This window comes from Periplaneta americana, chromosome 6 (genome assembly GCF_040183065.1).
Source record: "Periplaneta americana isolate PAMFEO1 chromosome 6, P.americana_PAMFEO1_priV1, whole genome shotgun sequence".
In the NCBI taxonomy this organism is placed as follows: domain Eukaryota; kingdom Metazoa; phylum Arthropoda; class Insecta; order Blattodea; family Blattidae; genus Periplaneta; species Periplaneta americana.
The window spans coordinates 82,642,401-82,664,249 of record NC_091122.1 but is presented as its reverse complement, the minus strand read 5'-3'; the positions used below and the strand labels follow the sequence as shown (position 1 = coordinate 82,664,249).

At 32.9% G+C, this 21,849-nt stretch overlaps 1 protein-coding gene and 1 long non-coding RNA gene across 5 annotated transcripts in view; both read right to left on the bottom strand.

Moving 5' to 3' along the window:
• LOC138701464 (uncharacterized) overlaps positions 1–21,849 on the bottom strand; it is a 1,004,334-nt gene that overhangs the window by 382,749 nt on the left and 599,736 nt on the right. The window lies entirely within an intron of this gene.
• On the bottom strand, positions 16,511–20,098 carry LOC138702211 (atypical protein kinase C-like). The gene has a single exon (XM_069829809.1). The coding sequence runs from the start codon at positions 19,475–19,477 to the stop codon at positions 17,720–17,722; it is 1,758 nt and encodes a 585-aa protein (XP_069685910.1). The 5' UTR covers positions 19,478–20,098; the 3' UTR covers positions 16,511–17,719.

The window sequence follows — 21,849 nt, the reverse complement described above, 5'->3', positions numbered from 1 at the left end:
TTTACGTGATACTGTATAGCCTAAAATTAATGTTTACGTACCAGTCAGATGTTCGTGTGCAACTGAAAAAACTAAAGTTTCTCTTGTTATAGTCTTTGAGTGCACAGTAAATTAATTGCTTTATATTTGTCTTAGGAATAATAGATAAAGATAAACTATCAACTCTAATATTAATGCCAACACAATAAAAGGACTGAATTGCTGCGAAACATGTAAAACATGAACTATCTCTTTAGAGCCTCCATCTGCCAAAGCATTAACATAAGTGAGTCTATAATTAATTCAAGACAAATTTATTCCCCATTAAAGTTTTGGTTGATACATCTATTATCAGTCAGCGCATCTCACTTGACGATGCTTGTCAGAAAAAGAACAATATTATTTATTTATCTTAAGTGTGGTTAGTGACATGTTACCAGTCATCGATGTATGTAATGGTGGGGGAAGGGAACTGGATACGGTACCCTATCCTAATATCTCCTGACTTAATTGTCTCATGAGTGATGCCTTATTAGTGTCACTTATGAGGCTCAAACCTGTTTCACGGCAGCAGACTAAACAATAACAAGACAAACCATGCCCTTGATGACTGTTTTTGAATGTTTGGTTAGACATTAGTTTGGCGGTATTAGTAGTAGTATCTGCTTAAAAACATTTTCAACTATAAATGTCATTCCTATGTCGAAATTTAACATGGGCGAAAAATGACATTCTTTTTTTCCAGAACAACCTTGTCAGAAACAAATTTAAGACATGAGACTTCAAGCTTTACTTTCGTCACAGAGGTGGGAATACCAAGGATTTATCAGTTTGAAATTTACCGTCCAGCAACACATTGGATCGGCCACCGGCATGGTTCAGTCGGTTAAGACACTTGCATGCCGGTCTAAAGTCACGTTCGAGCGCGGGTTCGATCCCCGCTTAGGAAGATTACCTGGCTGGGTTTTTTCCATAATGTTGATGCAGGGTAATATATGGCGAATCCTCGACCTCATCTCGCCAAATACCATCCCGCTATCAAAAATCTCATCGATGTTAAATAACATAGTAGTCGATACAGCATCGTTAAACAAAAAAACTAAAAAAATTGGAACCATCGGCTCGCATAGTAACCATTAGACCACCTGCTATAACAATATTTACTATTAAGATAATTCACCCCCCAGCAAATATCGGATCTAACGGCTGTATATTAACAACTAGACCACATACTATAACAATATTTACTATTAAGATAATTCACTGCCCAGCTAATATCGCATCTAACGGCTGTCATATTAACAACTAGACCACCTGCTATAACAATTTTTACTATTAAGATAATTCACCACCCAGCAAACAACAGATCCAACGGCTGTCATAGTAACAACTAGACCACCTCTATAACAATATTTACTATTAAGATAATCAACTGCCCTACAAATATCGGATCTAACGGCTGGCATAGTAACAACTAGACCACTTGCTATAACAATATTTACTATTAAGATAATTCACTGCCCAGCAAATATCGCATCTAACGGCTGTCATATTAACAACTAGACCACCTGCTATAACAATTTTTACTATTAAGATACTTCACCACCCAGCAAACAACAGATCCAACGGCTGTCATAGTAACAACTAGACCACCTCTATAACAATATTTACTATTAAGATAATCAACTGCCCTACAAATATCGGATCTAACGGCTGGCATAGTAACAACTAGACCACTTGCTATAACAATATTTACTATTAAGATAATTCACTGCCCAGCAAATATCGGATCTAACGGCTGTCATAATAACAACTAGACCACCTGCTATAACAATATTTACTATAAAGATAATTCACCGCCCAGCAAACAACGGATCCAACGGCTGTGATAGTATCAACTGGACCACATCCTATAACAATATTTACTATTAAGATAATTCACTGCCCAGCAAACAACGGATCCAACGGCTGTCATAATAACAAGTAGATCACCTGCTATAACAATACTTGCCGTTAAGATAATTCACTGCCTAGCAAATATCGGATGTAACGGCTGACATAGTAACAACTAGACCACTAGCTATTACAATATTTACTATTAAGATAATTCACTGCCAAGAAAATATCGAATCTAACGGCTGGCATAGTAACAACTAGATCACCTGCTATAACAATACTTACTATAAGATAATTCACTACCAAGCAAATAACGAATCTAACGGCTGACATAGTAACAACTAGATCACCTGCTATAACAATATTTACTATAAAGATAATTCACCGGCCAGCAAACAACGAATCCAACGGCTGTCATAGTAACAACTAGATCACCTGCTATAACAATATTTACTATTAAGATAATTCACTGCCCAGCAAATATCGGATCTAACGGCTGGCATAATAACAACTGGATTACCAGCTATAACAATATTTACTGTTAAGATAATTCACTGTCCAGCAAATATAGGATCTACCGGCTGACATAGTAACAACTAGACCACCTATTATAACGATATTTACTACTAAGAAAATTCACTGCCCAGCAAATATCGGATCTAACGGCTGACATAGTAACAACTAGACCACCTGCTATAATAATATTTACTATTAAGATAATTCACTTCCCAGTAAATATCGGATCTAACGGCTGACATAGTAACAACTAGACCACTTGCTATAACAATCTTTACTATTAAGATAATTCACTTCCCAGCAAATATCGGATCTAACGGCTGACATAGTAACAACTAGACCAACTGCAATAACAATATTTACTATTAAGATAATTCACCGCCCAGCAAATATCGGATCTAACGGCTGACATAGTAACAACTAGACCACCAGCTATAATAATATTTACTATTAAGATAATTCACTGCCCAGCAAATATCGGATCGAACAGCTGTCATAGTAAGAACTAGACTACCTGCTATAACAATATTTACTATTAAGAGAATTCACTGCCCAGCAAATATCGGATCTAACGGCTGGCATAGTAACAACTAGATCACCTGATATAACAATATTTACTATTAAGATATTTCGCTTCCCAGCAAATATCGTATCTAACATCTGACATAGTAACAACTAGATCACCTGATATAACAATATGTTCTATTGAGATAAGTCACTGCCCAGGAAATATCGCATCTAACGGCTGGCATAGTAACAACTAGATCATGTGATATAACATTATTTACAATTAAGATAATTCACCTCCCAGCAATTATCAGATCTAACGGCTGGAATAGTAACAACTACAGTAGATCACCTGATATAACAATAATTACTATTGAGATAATTCACCGCCCAGCAAACATCGTATCCAACGGCTGACATAGTAACAAATTGATCACCTGCTATAACAACATTTGCAACTAAGATAATTCTTGGCCGTTTTTTTAAGTGTTTTAAATATTTTTCCTGATCAATTAGTTCATAGCACAACGGTCAATAAACAAAATGCTACCAGTAGAAATCACAATATTGCGAAGTACTATTAAATAAGTTCAAAAGTGAAAAAGTCAAATACCATACAGAAACATCAGACACGTTTGAGTCCATTCACCCACAGACTAATATTCAATATGCAGAAAATTAACAAGAGGAAGTTCATGACTTACACGTGCAATAAAACAAGTTCATACAAGATTGCGTTCGCTCACTGAACATTGAGAGTTCAAACAGAATTACGCTTTTAATATAAAGGTTTAGGGTTCGAGGTCATTTTAGGAAGATCTTGTCGGAGGCTTCGCGGCTTCATATTTTCTTATATCTAAGCAAATTTCTTATTCATTTTTATTACAGAAACACTAAAAATCTTTTATTTGAAATTCTTCCATTACCATACAATCATGTTTAACTTTATATCAACAAGTCTCCTAGGAACTGAACTCCATAGTAACAGTATTACATTACTACAAATCCCGCCCCTTAAAGGCATCAATCCTTCCGGGTCCTTCTTTCCACATCCACTTTTAAAGGTTTTATACGAATAGAATTCCTCCTCAGAAGCTTCCTTGATTCTATCCTAATTAATTATGACCTAGGTAATTTTTTAAACATCCTTCTATAATTTCTAGTAAGTTGTTCACTCTTTTGTCCATTTTTTCTTAACATAATTACTTGACCTTGAAAGTACATAATTACTTCCTCGCTTATATTTTTTGTTATAATATTTTTGTTTCTCCATTTGTTCATATATAGTGAAATGTATGACGTTAGATTTAAAATTGTCAGGAACAATTGTTATTTTAGTTCTCTATACCCTATACAACAATAGCTGAGCTGAAGAATAAGGAAGACGACCTACTGAACTATTTCTGTAATTTCAGTAAATATGAAACTATGCGTTTGTTCAAGCAACTGTTTAGAGAATATCGTGAAGAAAAATATAGTAAAGGCGTTTTGTTATGCAGTGAACAGCATCAATTGCGTTTTTTAATACATTACATTCTATTATTAGAGGTATTTGTCGGATCAAAAGATGTCATGGCCTCCTGATTACTACAAGTCATTTTCTTAAATTCTTTCTCAACATACGTTCTTACCCACTCATTATTCTTTAAGAGTTCACTCAAAGGTGAAATTAATATGCGACAGATTTCGTGTAATTTATCATTCCTAACATCCTTTGAAGCTCAAATGTAATGATTTAGACCAATTCCTGTGTTTTATGGACTAATGAGATTAACAACACCAACAAAATAAATATAAACACTAGAGTTTATAATAATTTCTTGTTTTTCTTCTTGGCATACCCTTTATTGAAACATCTGGTTAAAAGTGTCAACAAAACATAACCATTAGAGTCTATATCGCTTTTTTGCTTCACTTCTTAGCATACTCTTCGTTCAATCATCTGTTGTTACAAATTTTCATTACACACAGGTACAAAATGGCTCATGTCTCCACAAAAATTACATTTCTTTTTAATAGCATCACAAAATAATATTCCTGGGTGGTTTCTACCAAAGCGATTACATAATTTTATCTTATACTTTTAGACTGTTATTTCTAAAGTGATAATAAATTAATTTGTCCGTCAGTTTCATCTGAAATTAATTCCATATTAGAATATGTTAGCTTATCTACTTTTAAATAATTGAAGCGTGCATTTCCAGAACGTTGTAAGTGCCAATTTGTAAAGTTTACAGTAGGAACAAAAAATAGTTTCATACAGTACATACAACGCTGTGACTTGCACTACCTGAAAGTGCACTACTTTATTACTTGGAGCAGCACTTTCTTCATAACCTTTCGTAATATTGTCAAACAGGGCACCCACAACTGATAAATGTGAAAAAATAGGTTCTCTCGGTTTCGGCACTTACAACGTTATGGAAATACACGCTTCAATTATTAATCACCACATAGTGACATATTATCCATAATTATGGTACACTTTCTTTTTCAGATGTAGAAGCTGTTCCTAAAGTTATTTGAGCTATAATATTTTTGAACTTACAAAATGTTCAAGGAGTAAGTACTATAGTAAAAATTTATAACCCTTTGGAACTTGGAATGTTAATGTATGACACTGAGGTATGGGCTCTAAAAACATTGGATAAATGAAGAACTGGAGTGGCTGAAATGAAGTTCATGAGAAAAACTGTGATATACTTTTGTTAGTACTAAATGTATGTAGACCAAAATAATAGAAATTATCGGGACGAAATTCAAATAGAAACTCCTGAGCCATTTATACTCGAACCTACACTTTCTGAAGTCGAAATTGCGATACAAATTTTAAAAAAGTACAAGTCTCCACGTATCGATCAAATTAATACAAGAGGGAAGAAGCGCATTATCTAGCGGAATTTATAAGCTCGTACTTGCTATTTAGGTAAAGGAAATTATAACATTCGAGGAATATCACTTTTGTTGACGTCGTATAAAATTTTATCCAATATTCTTTGGAGAAGTTTATCTCCGTATGTAGATAAAATTATTGGGGATCATCAGTGAGTGCGAGTTTACGTGTAATAGATCGGCTATTTATCAGATTTTTTGTATTCGACAGATATTGGGGAAAAAATGGGATTATAATGGTACAGTAGATCAGTTATTCATAGAGTTCAAAAAGGCATATGACTCGGTTAAGAGAGAAATTTTATACAGGCTATTATTCTTATTGAACCTTATATTCCGTATAAATTAGTCCGATTAATAAAATGCGTTTCTGTGAAACATACAGCAGAGTCCGTATAGGCCAGTTTCTATCTCATTCTTTTCCAATTCACTGCGGGCTAATACAAGAAGATATATACTATGACCTTTACTTTTTAACTTTGTTGTAGATTATACCATTAGGAAAGTTCAAGATAACAGAGAGGGTTTGGAATTGAACGGTTATATCAACTGCTTGTCTATTTGGATGACGTGAATATGTTAGGAGAAAATCCACAAACTATTAGGTAAAAGATGGGAATTTTACTTGAAACAAATAAAGATGTAGATTGGGAAGTAAATCTAGAAAAGACAAAGTATGTCATTATATCTCGTGACCAGAACATAGGTAGTACGAAATGGAAATATAAAAATGGGAAATTTATACTTTGAAAGATGGAAAAGTTCAAATATCTTAGAGCAACAGTAATAAATATAAATGACACTCGGAAGGAAATTAAATGCAGAATAAATATGGGAAATGCGTGTTATTATTCGATTGAGAAGATGAGAAACTTTTGTCATCCAATCTCCTCTAAAAAGTTGAAAGTTAGAATTTATAAAACAGTTATATTACCGATTGTTCTGTATGTTGTGAAACTTGGACTCTCGCTTTGATATAGGAATAGAGGTTAAGGGTGTTTGAGAATAAGAAGCTTAGGAAAATATTTGGGGCTAAGAATGATGAAGTTAGAGGAGAATGGAGAAAGTTACACAACGTAGAACTGCATGTATTGTATTCTTCACCTGAAATAATTAGGAATATTATATCCAGACGTTTGAGAAAAGAATATAGAATGTTAGTTGGCAGGCCAAAGGGGAAAAAACCTTTGGGGAGCCGAGACGTCGATGGGAGGATGATATTAAAATGGATTTGAGTGAGGTGGGACATGATGGTAGAGATTAGATTAATCTTGCCCAGGATAGGGACCAAAGGCGGGCTTATGTGAGGGCGACAATGAACCTCCGGGTTCCCTAAAAGCCATTTGTAAATAAGTACGTAAGATCACAAGACTAATGAAGAAATTTTAAATGAACTAAAAGTTACATCAGTGCTGGATATAATACAAAAATAAATGATTTGAATACATCCAACGGATATCACGAGATGGTCTCCCAAGAATAATGAAAAATTGCCAACCTTGGGGAACAAGATGTCTGGGACGACCATTGAAACAACTACAGGATAACTGAGATCGGTACGTATTAACCATTTGGCCTAAATCCATGAAAAGTGTTATGATGATAATGATGATAATTTGCTTTCTTGTGATTCAAAGCCGCATTGCTTTACTGGAATTCTTGAGTTATCAACAAATTTGTCATATAGTTGTAGTTTTCTGTTTTTTTATTTATATATATTAATTATTTTATTTCTTTTTGGGTATGGTATATTGTAACATCCTACAGAGTCTAAAACTGAAGTAATAGTTTCTTGACCAGGGCCTATAATAGAACCTATATTTGCATAAATATCATGAGTTCAATTTTTATCAAAATTGAGTTAAGTGCTGTATAGAATTCGTATGTAGTAGATGCATGTCTTGATGCATAAATAACATGAGTCCTTGTATTTCAAATGTTTAAGCTTGGACATTCATTTTTATGTTCTTTGTATAAATAACATCAGTCCTGGACTCATGTTGTTTATTCAACAAGTGGAAATCGGCAGCAGCTACCTATGTTTATGGCGCTGGCATCACTTTACACTTTCCTTTCTTTTATATTATCAGTGTTATAGCCTTGCTTGATGTATTCAAGTGCTCATCTTTAGGATGAGGTTTTCAATATCAATAATCAGTTTCATACACCCATAGGCTGGAGCAGTTGTGCAAAACATGGGCCAGACAGTCGGCTTTCACGAGATCAGGTTTCTTCTCCTTCACCTTTTCAAAGACACTATAGTGTTTGTCATAATCAACTGAGTTATTTTCTGCTGAGTACGAAGGCATTCTTGCAACATTCAACTTATTGTATTCAATTTTCTTCAATATGTCATGAGCTATGACTTCAGAAAACTCATTACTATTTTCATAAAAATCATGAAGGCAAGTTTTCATCCCATTATGTAAGCTGAAGTACTGGAGTAAAATAGGGAAATATTTGATGTTACCCCTGTTGCTTGTATAAGTTGCCACTGAGAAATAATATTTGATATTAACAATTTCAGTTCTTAGATTCAAAACTTAGGGTGGACTAAGGCATTCTGATAAACTGCCTTGCTCCTTCCTTGGGACATTTCTGTAGCTATCTTAGAATTTTGAAAACCTTATTTAGTCTGACTGTGCAATCTAAACTTGGGGAAAAAAGGTGATGTTTAACAGGATGATATAACAATGTCAATTTTATTCTAATGCTACTGTGTCATCATCAAGGGTTGAAGCAGTTGGCTTCAAAAAGGAATCAATGCATGAGCTAGAAACAGCGCAACATCTGTTCAGTTCATGTTTTGTGTCTGTAAGTGATGGGTTATGTCATCTTTACCCTTGAACAATGAACATAACATTTGTAAAATGTACAAAACATGCGGGTTTCACTAATAGCTCAACTACATTTTTTTTCAGACATTCCATCCCCTCAAACCTCTTGTCCTGGACTATACAGTTCCTTTTTGGCATTTTTATGCTGAACTACAAAAGTGTTGTAAATTCACTAAATAATACACAAAACACAGGAAAAACAAGAAAAACTTACACCGTAAACAACGCGAGAATAACGTCAAGGGAGCAGTCTTTGAATAGTGGAACCGGATTAACGTTAGTTGACATTTATTCTAAAACTAGCAATGCTAGGCTGGCATAGTTGCCAAGCAGAAATATAACTAAGAAGAAGACTATGTTCAAATTTTTTCTATGCAGAGTGTAATTCCGGCACAGTGGGAAACACTGCAGACCAGACGAATTTAACAGAGAATCGAATTTGCGCGAAAGAAAAATCCTATACTATTACGATGTTCATCGCCTAGGTACAGATAGGTCTGATCATTTTTACAGCCACATTCTGAAGCAAACGATTTTCACATCATATTGTTTCTTTTAAAAAAGCAGATCCGTGTTATAAATATAACATTATTATGCATATTTCTATTTAAAGTGCAATTTATCTGAAATCCGGATAAAAGGGCGTTCGGACAGAGTCCATTTCGGACACCCGAACAAAGCTAATAAAATGTAACCTCTCCGGATTAAATCCGGACGTCTGACCACACAATTGATAGTATTCATTTTCAACAATTTTTTTCTTTAAAATCCAATAACAATACGAGTCCAAAGAACTAAAAAAATTTCAGAAAAATACAATAAAAATTGTATGCTTAAGGTTGCCCAATATGGAATGCTAATACTGCACCAATTCAAGACACCCATGCATTCATAGTTTAGTTAAAAAATTGTTTAATGTTTCTGCTGTAAAATTTGCTTTTCGATTAATATAGTTTGTACAACTATCGATTCATTAGATATTGAGTGATGTAACTTCATAAAATTACTTATGGTCCTAATAAATTTTTAGTCAAGTATCTTGAATTTCTTGTGACTTCTTGGTGTTTCAATAGCAGTAAAATAAGTTAAAATATTTTTCTTTAAAATTTTGTGCCACATTACCTTCAAGTGTAAACGGAGCGGGTTTGTTGAACTCCACGATAAGTTGGCAACTGCGCCATGTTATAAAAGAAACAAATTATGATATTAATATTCAGGCAAATATACACGTGCATATAACGATCCCCATTAATATTATTGTTCAGATCCTTACACGTAGAAAAGCGATCTCTTTAATATTAAAACTGTAATTATTATTCACAACAAACTTTATTTATTCTGCTTCCTCCAACTGGAGGCTGTCTAAAAGACAAAATTTACCATAAAATTATTATTTAAAAATAAAAAGTAAGCAAATGTAACGGAAAAGAAAAACCAGTTGAGAAAAGAAGAAAACAATACAATTATAAATAACTAAACATTAAACAAATCATCATTAATACCGTACTAGTAGAAACATCAATGTTCCACAATATGTCATTATCAGGTAATCGCAGTCGTATATTCAGCACTAGTTGCAGGACCCAACTTAAGAATGAGCAGATCCCCATAAGAAAAAGTCAGTCTATTCAAGTGTACAGACGGTTTCTTAGAATTCTTATAGATCCTTTCACTGCAGAGAGAGATACTTCAGTGACAAGAGTTTGTCCTAGACCAAACTGCTTGCAAAAATGCGCGAATTTCTTTGTGATGGTCCCTCTAACCTCAAATGAGTAATCCAATAACTTCGATCGACGTTAAATGATACATTTCCTTATAGTATCGTATAATGTGATTGCATATATCGCATTTTTCCTGATGTACCTCAGCAGCCCATATATTCTGGGTCCCTATCACCACGGCATGGCGCGTCCTCAGGTTGCGGATCGAGGAGACGGCCTCCAGATATGGAGGGTAGCTGTGAATATATTGAATAAGCAGTCACGGGCAGCCGATGAGGGGTGGTGCTCCAGCTTGGGGGTTGGGCGAATGGCTAACAACCCATCACTGTTAAAAACAGCTTTTTACGAAACCTTCAAACAATCCTCGGAATGGGACTGATTCTCTGGGTATATGATTATGTCTCGTGAAGAGAATATTGTACGAAATGAAAATACAAAAATTGGAAATTTATCTTTTGAAGAGGTGGAAAAATTCAAATACCTGGGAGCAACAGTAACAAATATAAATGATACTCGGGAGGAAATTAAACACAGAATATATATGGGAAATGCGTGTTAATATTCGGTTGAGAAGCTTTTATCATCCAGTCTGCTGTCAAAAAAAACAGAAAGTTAGAATTTATAAAACAGTTATATTACCGGTTGTTCTTTATTGTTGTGAAACTTGGACTTTCACTTTGAGAGAGGAACAAAGGTTAAGAATGTTTAAGAATAAGGTGCTTAGGAAAATATTTGGTGCTAAGAGGGATGAAGTTACAGGAGAATGGAGAAAGTTACACAACACAGTACTGCAAGCATTGAATTCTTCATCTGACATAATTAGGAACATTAAATCCAGACGTTTGAGATGGACAGGGCATGTAGCACGTATGGGCGAATCCAGAAATGCATATAGACTGTTAGTTGGGAGAGCGGAGGGAAAAATACCTTTGGGGAGGCCGAGACGTAGATGGGAAGATAATATTAAAATGAATTTGAGGGAGGTGGGATATGATGATAGAGACTGGATTAATCTTGCTCAGGATAGGGACCAATGGCGGGCTTATGTGAGGGCGGTAATGAACCTCCGGGTTCCTTATAAGCCAGTAAGTAAGTAAGTACCTCAGCAGCAGTGGCGTCGCGTGACATTTTGACTTAGGGATGCGATTTTTAAATGGTTAAAATACAGTAGTCTGCTTTCGTTATATGCAGGAGTTGCATTTCTGGAAATAGCCGCTTATTGATGAATGTTTGAATTGAATTTTCAAATTGTCTTTATAATTTCCTTGTAGAATAAGTTATAACGATATTTACCGGGCCAAAGCCTAGCTGTGTTTACATAAAACACGAAAGACAAAAGTGCATAGAACGAGACAGACTATACTGTTGATAATACAGTAAATCAAAATAGGCTTCATAGTTTTCTTTTAGATTTAACAATATTTCTTCAGGAAGCGAATTTCCAAAAGTGGTAAATTGCGTATGATCAATCAGATTCAAAAGCTTCAATTTGGAATTTTCAGCAAACTCTTAATTAATATTAATTCTGATAACGTGCAGCATTCCATTGAACAATAGCCTATACACAATTTTCTTATCCTCTCTAGGGATTGCATCCAGCCCTGATTTTTAAGATTGAGTATAATTTTCATCAGAAAAATCGTGCATGCTTTCCCAAAATTCTTCGAAGTAATTTCTAAGACCTTGCTTGTACTCCTTGAAATTATGAATTTTTGTTTTACAAAAGACAACATCTGTTACTTTTTGAAATAGAACATCAGAGTGTGGGAATATTGCAGCGAATAATATCAGCAGAAAATAAAATCAAAGTCCTTCAGTAAACTTAACAATCCTCGTGCACAAACGATAGTTTCGTGGTACCATTCACAATCTTCATTATCCATTATTTATTCAAATAAACTTTTCAACTTTGATGATTTAGAGAAAAACTCGAAAATCCAGCAAGATTAGTGAGTAATAATAGAAATGGTTTTAAAGTTTTAGTCAGCAACTTATCAAAGTGTATAAGTACAGAATAAATTTTCTTGTCACATCACATTAAAAATATATTTCCACGAATATTTTCAACTCATATGAAGTCATCTTCGAGTGGTAGACAATAAAAAACAACGCAAATTGAACAGAGGTGATATACATTTGGTGAGCACTTGTATGCATTGCAAAACTAAACCTGTACACTCATTATAAGAGAATATAAGTGTGGCTCTAAGTCACAACAGCATGCAATATATTATAACTATTAGTAGTAAATTAAAATAGTCTTGTAACATGAAGACCACCCTTTGATAAATTCTATAGATGTTATGTGACTAATAACAGATTGTACGCATTTATTTAAAATATATAAAAGTGAAAAAAAAACGACGGAATTAACCACAAGTGAAACAATGTTCAAGCAAGCAAAGTCTATGAAAAGCTGTAGATGTTGTCGCTGCGTTACTGTTAATGTCATTAAAAACTCAAGGCTGACAAAAAATAAGCATAAATCATATTAATTTCATTCTTACGTCTATTCTATATTTAGAAAACAATAAGTTAAAAGAAATATTTCGTATTAGAATAGGCTTATATTTTACTATATAGTCTACGGAATGAACACATTTAATAAAGTAAGAATTTTTCATCATTTTAACATTGAGAAGGACTCCTCAAAAAACACAAGAAAGAAGCCAAATTGCTATTCTATACTCCTGAATTCTGGACCCTAACAGAAGGATAAAAAAATCTAAGCAATATAACAAATTTCTTAGTAAGTTTTCTACCTCTAAATAAAAAATAATTGGAAGTTCTATGCAGAAGGAAGAATTATAAATTAACATGCAATATAATAAAATTGAAAAAAAAAATATTTATTTATTTATTTGTTTATTAATTAATTAATTTATTTATTTATCTATTTATTTATTTTATTTGTGGTTTAACATAACAGGCAAAGCCCAATTACAATGTTCAAGAACATAAAATTGATATAATTTATAAAACATGAACAAGGAAAAGGAAACATACTCCTATATGTTGAAAAAAATAATAATATATCCTTACATTAAAACATATAATAAAATTAATTAAATACACAACAAAACAAAATATATAAAACGAGTTTGTAAAAAAATATAAGATAAAAAAGTTAATTACTGGTTCAATTTAATAAAGACATAACAGGTCTATAGTCGTTATAATGACGACGTATGAAATATTTAAATACTTGTCAGTTGATTGTCATTGTCAGAATAAAAGAGAAGTAAAAGTCCTTGTACACACCACTGGGGCGCTTGGTAGAGAGAGCTTCTGCATTTTCTTGGTCTAGAAGCTGAAAGAGATGATGTGATCAACAATACACTTCGGCTGCCATTTCTTCCAAGAGATATTCTCGCTCTTTTAGAAAGCTCTTGTATTTCGGAACTGCGGATGTCTTATATTGGATTTCGACCGGGACCCTTTAAATCGATAATCTATGTCTGCACTGATATATCCAAGGCAACCTCATTGTAAAATTGAGATTTTTCTATTAAATTAAAATATTAAGATATTTTGGTTCAAATCCCTCTACTTTACTTGAAACTGCAGTTTTGTTTCCCCCAATTCCACCAATTTTCATTACGTTGTCATTATCACAAACCATGAAAAATTTGTATCGTTCCCTTCCAAATTTAGTAAGGGAATTTTACTTCACCGAAAACAGAATGAAAGAAAAAGAAATATTAAAGAATTTCAAAAAAATATCTAAGAATTGTAAAGCTCACTTAGATAACAATAAGAGTTATAGCAATTCGTCATTTTATTATGAAAAATTAAATATGAAGCCCACAGAGCAGAGTGGAGAAATGTGGAGAGGGAAGAGTTTTTTAATTCGAGGCCGCAAGCAACATTATGTTCGCTGTCACGATTCTTAGTGTGACGGGTTTTGTATCGGTACTGCTGCAACAGATAAGACATCCGCATCCGCCGTTGAAGTTTTGCTCTAATCACTAGTCTTAAGTACCGATCAGATTCCTGGAAACCGCTTCCTTACGAAATATGGGATTCCGTCGGCGAGTCAGATGAAAAAATCCCTAAAACTTTCATAGATCACGTGGAATACTTCACCAAATTCAGTGTCTCGTCCCAATACTTACCATGTTGTCTCTAATTTTATTTTATTTTATTCCATTATATTATATGAAACTAGTTTTATGCCTTAGTTCGTTTTACATTTTCTACTAAATTAGTTTTGTTCTATTTCATTCTGATATAAAATTTATATTACCATGTTACCACACTTCAATATTTTACTTTCTCATGTTTACAGAGATATATTTCTTGCTACTTTAAACTATTTTATTTCATTTCATTTTATTCTAATGTATTTTTTGTCATATTTTAATTCAACTTTGTACGAATACTATTGCATATTGCTTTCTTTTTTTCCATGAAATTTATATTTCTATTCCATTTATTGTATTTCATTTCATATCATGCCATTAATACTACTTATTTATTTATTTATTTATTTATTTATTTATTTATTTATTTATTTATTTATTTATTTATTTATTTTATTGCGCTTTCTACATTAATTAATTAATTAAACCAATTAACTTGAATAACAAAACGTAAGAATAAAGACTTTAATTTTATGAGGAAAGAAGGAAATTATGTACTTGCAAAGATATTAGAGTACAACAAATTAAATGTATTTAATCTTACCCGGGGACTTAGATTCAGATAGTTTGTTTATATCACATTATGTAACGAAATTTTACAATATTAAACTTTCCTTGCAAATTCGTATGCTGCACTATATGGAAATACAATGTCTTAATTGGCGTGACTAGATGATGCGGGAGTCATGAAAAGTTGGAAGAACAGAAGACACGGTTCTGGATAGAGGACTGTAGAAACTGGTTATGTGCAAGGGCAAGAAGTTCTTAAGCTTCACTTGAGAATGCTTGTTTGTAATTGTAATAAATTGTATTCTTATTATATTTATCCCATTTATAATAAGTTACTTTATCCATTTAATATATTTCGCTTTATACTATTTGCATAATTTATTTCACCACATATAATTACAGTTTCTTGTAGATAATGTAAGTTAATTATTAATAACAAACCAAATGGCACTGGAAATTAAATTTGTCGTCTATAAATTTCTCTGCATAATTTCAAATGAATCGGAAGCGGGCCATTAGAGCTATGTAAAATAAATACCAATTTTATAATTAACAATATTATTATTATTATTATTATTATTATTATTATTGTTATTATTATTATTATTATTTTATTATTTTATTATTATTATTATTATCATTATTATTATTATCATTATTATTATTATTATCATTATTATTATTATACCCATTATTGTGACTACTATCAAAATCATGAATTACCCACTACGGCTCAACCATTAATGTTTCGAGCATAAATCTATCGAATTCATTCCCTACAGAAAAATGGAAAAGTCTTTGTTTTTTATGGAATTGGTGTCTGTCCCTCGTTTCCCTTTTATCCTTGCATTGCTTTAAGTGATACCTCAAGTTACCTTTAGTTCTACTGACCACATAACAGAAAATTCCTGAACTAGTGTGTGTGTAACAACTATTCATAATTCTCAAACGAAAGGAAATGGAAGACGACCAAAAGCAAAATCCTTGCTATTAGCTCGTTATTATTATTATTATTATTATTATTATTATTATTATTATTATTATTATTATTATTACTACTACTATTATAATTATCGTTATAGGTCTACACTAAAACATTACGTTCAATATTATCATTTTACATTGTATTAAATTACCAGTATATTTACAAGTATATTTAGTTTCGCTCTATTATACTCGTATTTTGTGACACCTGTAATGTTTATTATCCTTCATTTCTCAGCAGAGAATACAACTTTATAACTGAACACTGTTTCATTCAACTGATACAATATTACATTGATTACTTTCTGTTTGTGCGAAAATAACCTCAACGTCTTCATAGACAGAGTAAATAATAAAATAATATACTCGTACACTTCACTTATATCTATGAGTAACAATATTTTACTTGAAATGATAACATCCTCACTTATTTTTATGCAGTCATTTATTTGCAAATTAATCTCATGATTTACAGTACATAATAAATTCACACAAATATGATTCCTCATTGTTAAAAACACACGCAAAAGTAACATACAGAGTTCACAAAAAATGAACTGGAACTGTATTAGAATACAAATATATATATATATATATCATATTTGGACAGCAACAAAAAGCGAAACACAAATTTATGTTTACAACCTTAGAAATTTAACAATAGTACCTTCACATGTACTAATGATTATCTCACTCATTTTGACAATTAAGGGAGTTTGAAATGCCTTATCTCCTCTTGTTACATTATACCCCGTTACCTGTACTTCTATAGAAGATAGAATAATGCAAATTTTACTAGAAGTACCGATTCATTGTTCTCAATTCTACAACAGGACTTTCCTCTTATACCCAGTATTTAAAATGAAATCATTACAAACCCAATTATCCTATTCTCAATTTACAATATTTAATTAAAAATTAAAGCTGAATTTCCTTCATGAAGTACGTGCTGAGAAAATTATATAGATTGTTTCAAGTCACCATACATAGTAAATATTTTCTATTTTAAGTTATACCATTACATATTAAATTATTTCCAAGCCTTCGTTTAACATTACAGCTACAACTATTCTCTCAATTTAATAATAAGAAATCAGCTATTGTTACAACAGTCAATTGGTACGATTTGCTTTCCTTTCTTATTCCAACAAATGTAGGCCTATATTAATCAGTACAAAAATGATTTGCTTTGAAACATTATAGAAATAATGTTATTACATTTTTTAAATATTAACCTCACTAATATCTTAAGCTGAAATTGAATTAAGATATAATATAACCTTATATTTAATTAAAATACAAATGAATTTGAAGAAAGTTTCAGAAACGAATTAAATTCAGAATCAACAAAATATGAGAAGTAGATGAATATTGAGAAACACAAAATCAAACAAAGGAAAAAAAATCACAAAAAATACAAGAAGGTGGGATGAAAAAAATAAAACAAAGAAAAGGACACAATGAAAGGAAAGAGCAAGAATAATAAAAAAAAGGTTTGGTACAGGAATAAAAATAGAAAATATACAAGAGGAATGAAATTGTAAAAATGACAAAAATAAAGGATAACACAGGAGAAAATATAAATAGAGAAGCGAGGGTCAAAGAGAGAAAAAGGTAAATGTAAATACATATTAGTATCACGGTAACAAAGATAAATTACATTTACGTAATTATCTTATAATGAACAAATGTCTTATTAGTATACATTTGAGAAAGAGGAGCAACAGGAAACATATCATACTATGTCTTCCAATGTCATGAGTAGAGGATTCACATATTCAAAACCTTCAAACTCAGTTTGATCAATCTTGTCAATCACAGCTTCGTCATCAGGAGTCAGTATGACAGGCTCGTCCGTGAATTCTGTTGGGAAATTTGTAATATCTCTGTCAGACTGCAAACGAGGCACGTACGGAGGTGATACTTGCTTCAACGCCAACAATTCCCAGTCCAGAGAACTAAAGAAAGGATGAGTCATGATGTCCAGGAATCCATTTTCCTTACTGCAACCCAATCTGTGAGCCACATTTCTATTTAAGAAGCCTCTTAGTACAGCTCCAGCCTTCACTGAGACAGATCGAGGAATTCTTATAGTCTTCTCCAAAATCACTTGGAACAAATAATCTTCAGTATTCAAGTCTGGATTTTCAGATACTCCTACAATGTCAAACGGGCTTCTACCAGCCAACATCTCGTACAACAGAACTCCAAGAGCCCACCAATCAACACTAAAACTGTATTCATCTCCTCTAAGGATCTCAGGTGCAATGTAGTTGGGAGTTCCACAGAATGTTGTAGTTGTATCACCTGGTTTTATCCCTTCTTTGCACATACCGTAGTCCGTAAGTTTTATGTGGCCCTCGTGGTCGAGAAGAACGTTATCAAGCTTCAGATCACGATATATGACACCTTTATCGTGGAGAAAGTTGAGGGCGATGCTAATTTCAGCTGCGTAAAAACGTGCGTGATTTTCTGATAGTCGACGATGTTTCTGCATATGAAACATCAGATCTCCACCTCGAACGAACTCAACAATAAACAGCAGTCGGCTGGGAGTCTGAAAACAGGAGTGTAAACCCACTAAGAATGGGTGATTTGATACAGTTTCGAAAATATGCTTCTCTGTCTGCACCCAATCGATGTCTTCATCATCATTGACAAGTGCCTTCTTAATCACTTTCATAGCATACAATCTCTTCGTCTGTTTTAATTCCACAAGCAACACTTTGGCATAACTTCCACGTCCTATAACACGAATTATCTCGAAGTCAGACATAGAAAAATGTCTCTGTTCATGTGATTCTTGTACTTGGTAACATTCTTCTCCTATTGGTACCGAATGTGCAGAAAAATCGAATGAAGGTTCTGTGAATAATTTTATATCACTTAAAAGTTCTGCGGCAGACTTAACAACATCCGTCTCTTCATTTCTTTCTTCTTTACGTATTTCTCCGTCGTTACAGAACTTTTTAATTAATTTATGACACTTTTTATGTACCAAAATCTTGCACTGAATACACTTAAACCCTTGGCGTCCAAGTCCCCAAATTCTATCGTAGCACACAGCACAATAAGCTCTTCTGTTGAATCGCTTAGGTTGAAAAATGTGTCCATGTACTCGGTACAGTTTTCGCCATCGTCTTGCTCCACGTCTATAAATGCTTCTATCTTCTCCTTGACACGGCATTCCTGGAGCTGGAGGTATGTTAGGAAAGACGTGTATAGTAAGTTCAGAATCTTTATTGACGCCATACAGACGGATTGCTTCCTCCAGTTCCAGCTGCGAGGAAATTGTGCAAGGATCTCCTTCTTCGTCTATCCACTTCACAGTAAACAATTGACATTCAGGAAACTGATAAATCATTTTTATTTCATGGAAAAATTTCTCCATGGTTGTATTAGCACTGATGTAAGTTATCATCAATTCTCCATTATACGCCGTTTTAACTTTGATCTCTGAAAAATTAGAATCTACAGATAATTGTGCCGGCATATTGATAAAATTTTCAAGCTTTTAAATTCAAAATTTTTAGATAACTTCGATAAATATCGTCACTTTGTGTAGCTCTTTAAGACCCTGCGAACGTTCGTTTGCAACTGTAATGCATCTCAGCTTGCTTCAGCTTTTCTAACGAAACTTTTCTTTCAGTTTTATTCCCCTTATATTCTTCCATCAGAACCCTCACGTATAAGTTTCTTCATGTCTTTTTTATGCCGTTGGATTATTCTTTATCTTTACCTGCACTTTGTTCCCCAACACCCTATCTACCTGACCCTCATCTTCACTCCACCCTGCGGCCAAACAATAACACACATGTGTTTTAAAATACTCTTCCCCCTTCTTGAATATTCCCCTTAGCGATTCTTTACCTGTCTATTCCGACTGTTCTTTCACTCAGTGAAGCTTCCTAGAGCAAAGAAAGATTCTTACGTTACCTCTCGTATGTCGTTCACATAGTGTAAATTTGAATTAAAAACAGTACATCTTTTCCACATGCATTTCAGAAGTGGTCAGTTTAATTCCAAACAGCATGATTTTTATCTCAGATTATTCAATTTAATTTCAAAAAGCGTGATTTATATTTCAAATTAATCAATTTAATTTCAGAAAGCATCATTTGTATTTCAGATTAATCAACTTAATTTCAGAAAGCGTGAATTGTATTTCAGATTAATCAATTTAATTTCAGAAAGCGCCATTTGTATATTAGATTAATCAATTTAATTTCAAAAAGCGTGATTTGTATTTCAGATTAATCAACTTAATTTCAGAAAGCGTCATTTGTATTTTAGATTAATCAATTCAATTTCAAAAAGCGTAATTTGTATTTCAGATTAAACAATTTAATTTTAGAGAGCGTCATTTGTATTTCAGAAATATTACATTACATTTCAGAAAACATCATTTGTATTTCACAAAACAATATTTGTACAGTATTTAAGAATAAAAGTAAATTGTGTTTCAGAAAGTGTCATTGTATTTCAGATAAAGCAAATTGCATTTCAGAAGTATGAACACACAATTTACTATTTACAAGATCTGCTTTTTTAGTCGGTTATTTAAAGATGCTGGATCGACTACTACAGTAGGTCATTTAGCGTCGACGAAATTGGTGATAGTGATATGGTATTTGGCGAGATGAGGCCGAGGATTCAACATAGATTACGTAACATTCACCTTACGGTTTTGGAAAATCTTGAAAAAACCCAACCAGGTAATAACCCAAGCGGGAATAGAACCCACGCCCGAGCAACTTCAAACCGGAAGATAAGTGCCTCAACCGATTGATCTACTTCGCTGGATCAAGATCTATTCAATATAAAAAATTTCACTGTAGTGCTTCATTGGACTACAAAGTACCAGGTATTTCAATAAAATAATTTTATAATGTCTGAAGTTCTTTTTTCTTTCCTCGGAAGGGATTTCATTCTTACAAAGGTATTTGGAAGTGCCATCTGGTCAAATTTTAAACATCAATGTGTTAAGAAATCAGTGCCTGTATTAAAATGTTATTTCATTGTGCAATTATCTGAAATACAATTAATGATGATTTCTGAAATACAGTTAACGCTTTCTGAAATAAAATTTACTGAACTGAAATACAATTGACCCTTTCTGAAATATAATTGACTGAGCTGAAATACAATTGACAGTTTCTGAAATATAATACATTGACTCAATTGATATAGTCTACCAATTGATGCTTTCTGAAATACATTAGACTTACCTGATATACAAATGATGTTTTCTGAAATGCATTTGATTTATCTGACATACAAATTATGTATTCTGAAATACATCAGGAAAAGGTGTAGTAAAATTTGTTACATATAATTACATAACATAAATTAAATAATTAATTCAAAAAAATCGATTATTTACATTCAGTTCTTAATTTTAGAACCTAAGGATCACAATACGCATAAATCTGTTCTTCGTTATACGTACATAATATTGCATGAGATACTGTTGAAACCAATGTGATATCACTATGCTCTTCTTTTTTATTTTATTTTATTGGGTTATTTTACGACGCTTTATCAACATCTAGGTTATTTAGCGTCTGAATGAAATGAAGATGATAATACCGGTGAAATGAGTCCGGGGTCCAGCACCGAAAGTTACCCAGCATTTGCTCGTATTGGGTTGAGGGAAAACCCCGGAAAAAACCTCAACCAGGTAACTTCCCCGACCAGGATTCGAACCCACCTGGCTTCGCGGCCAGACGCGCTGACCGTTGCTCCACAGGTGTGGACATGCACTTCTTAGATTCTACAATAAAAATATGACAGCATATGAACTTAGCACTTGCCAAATTAATTAATTAATTAATTAATTAATTAATTGATTAATTAATTAATTAA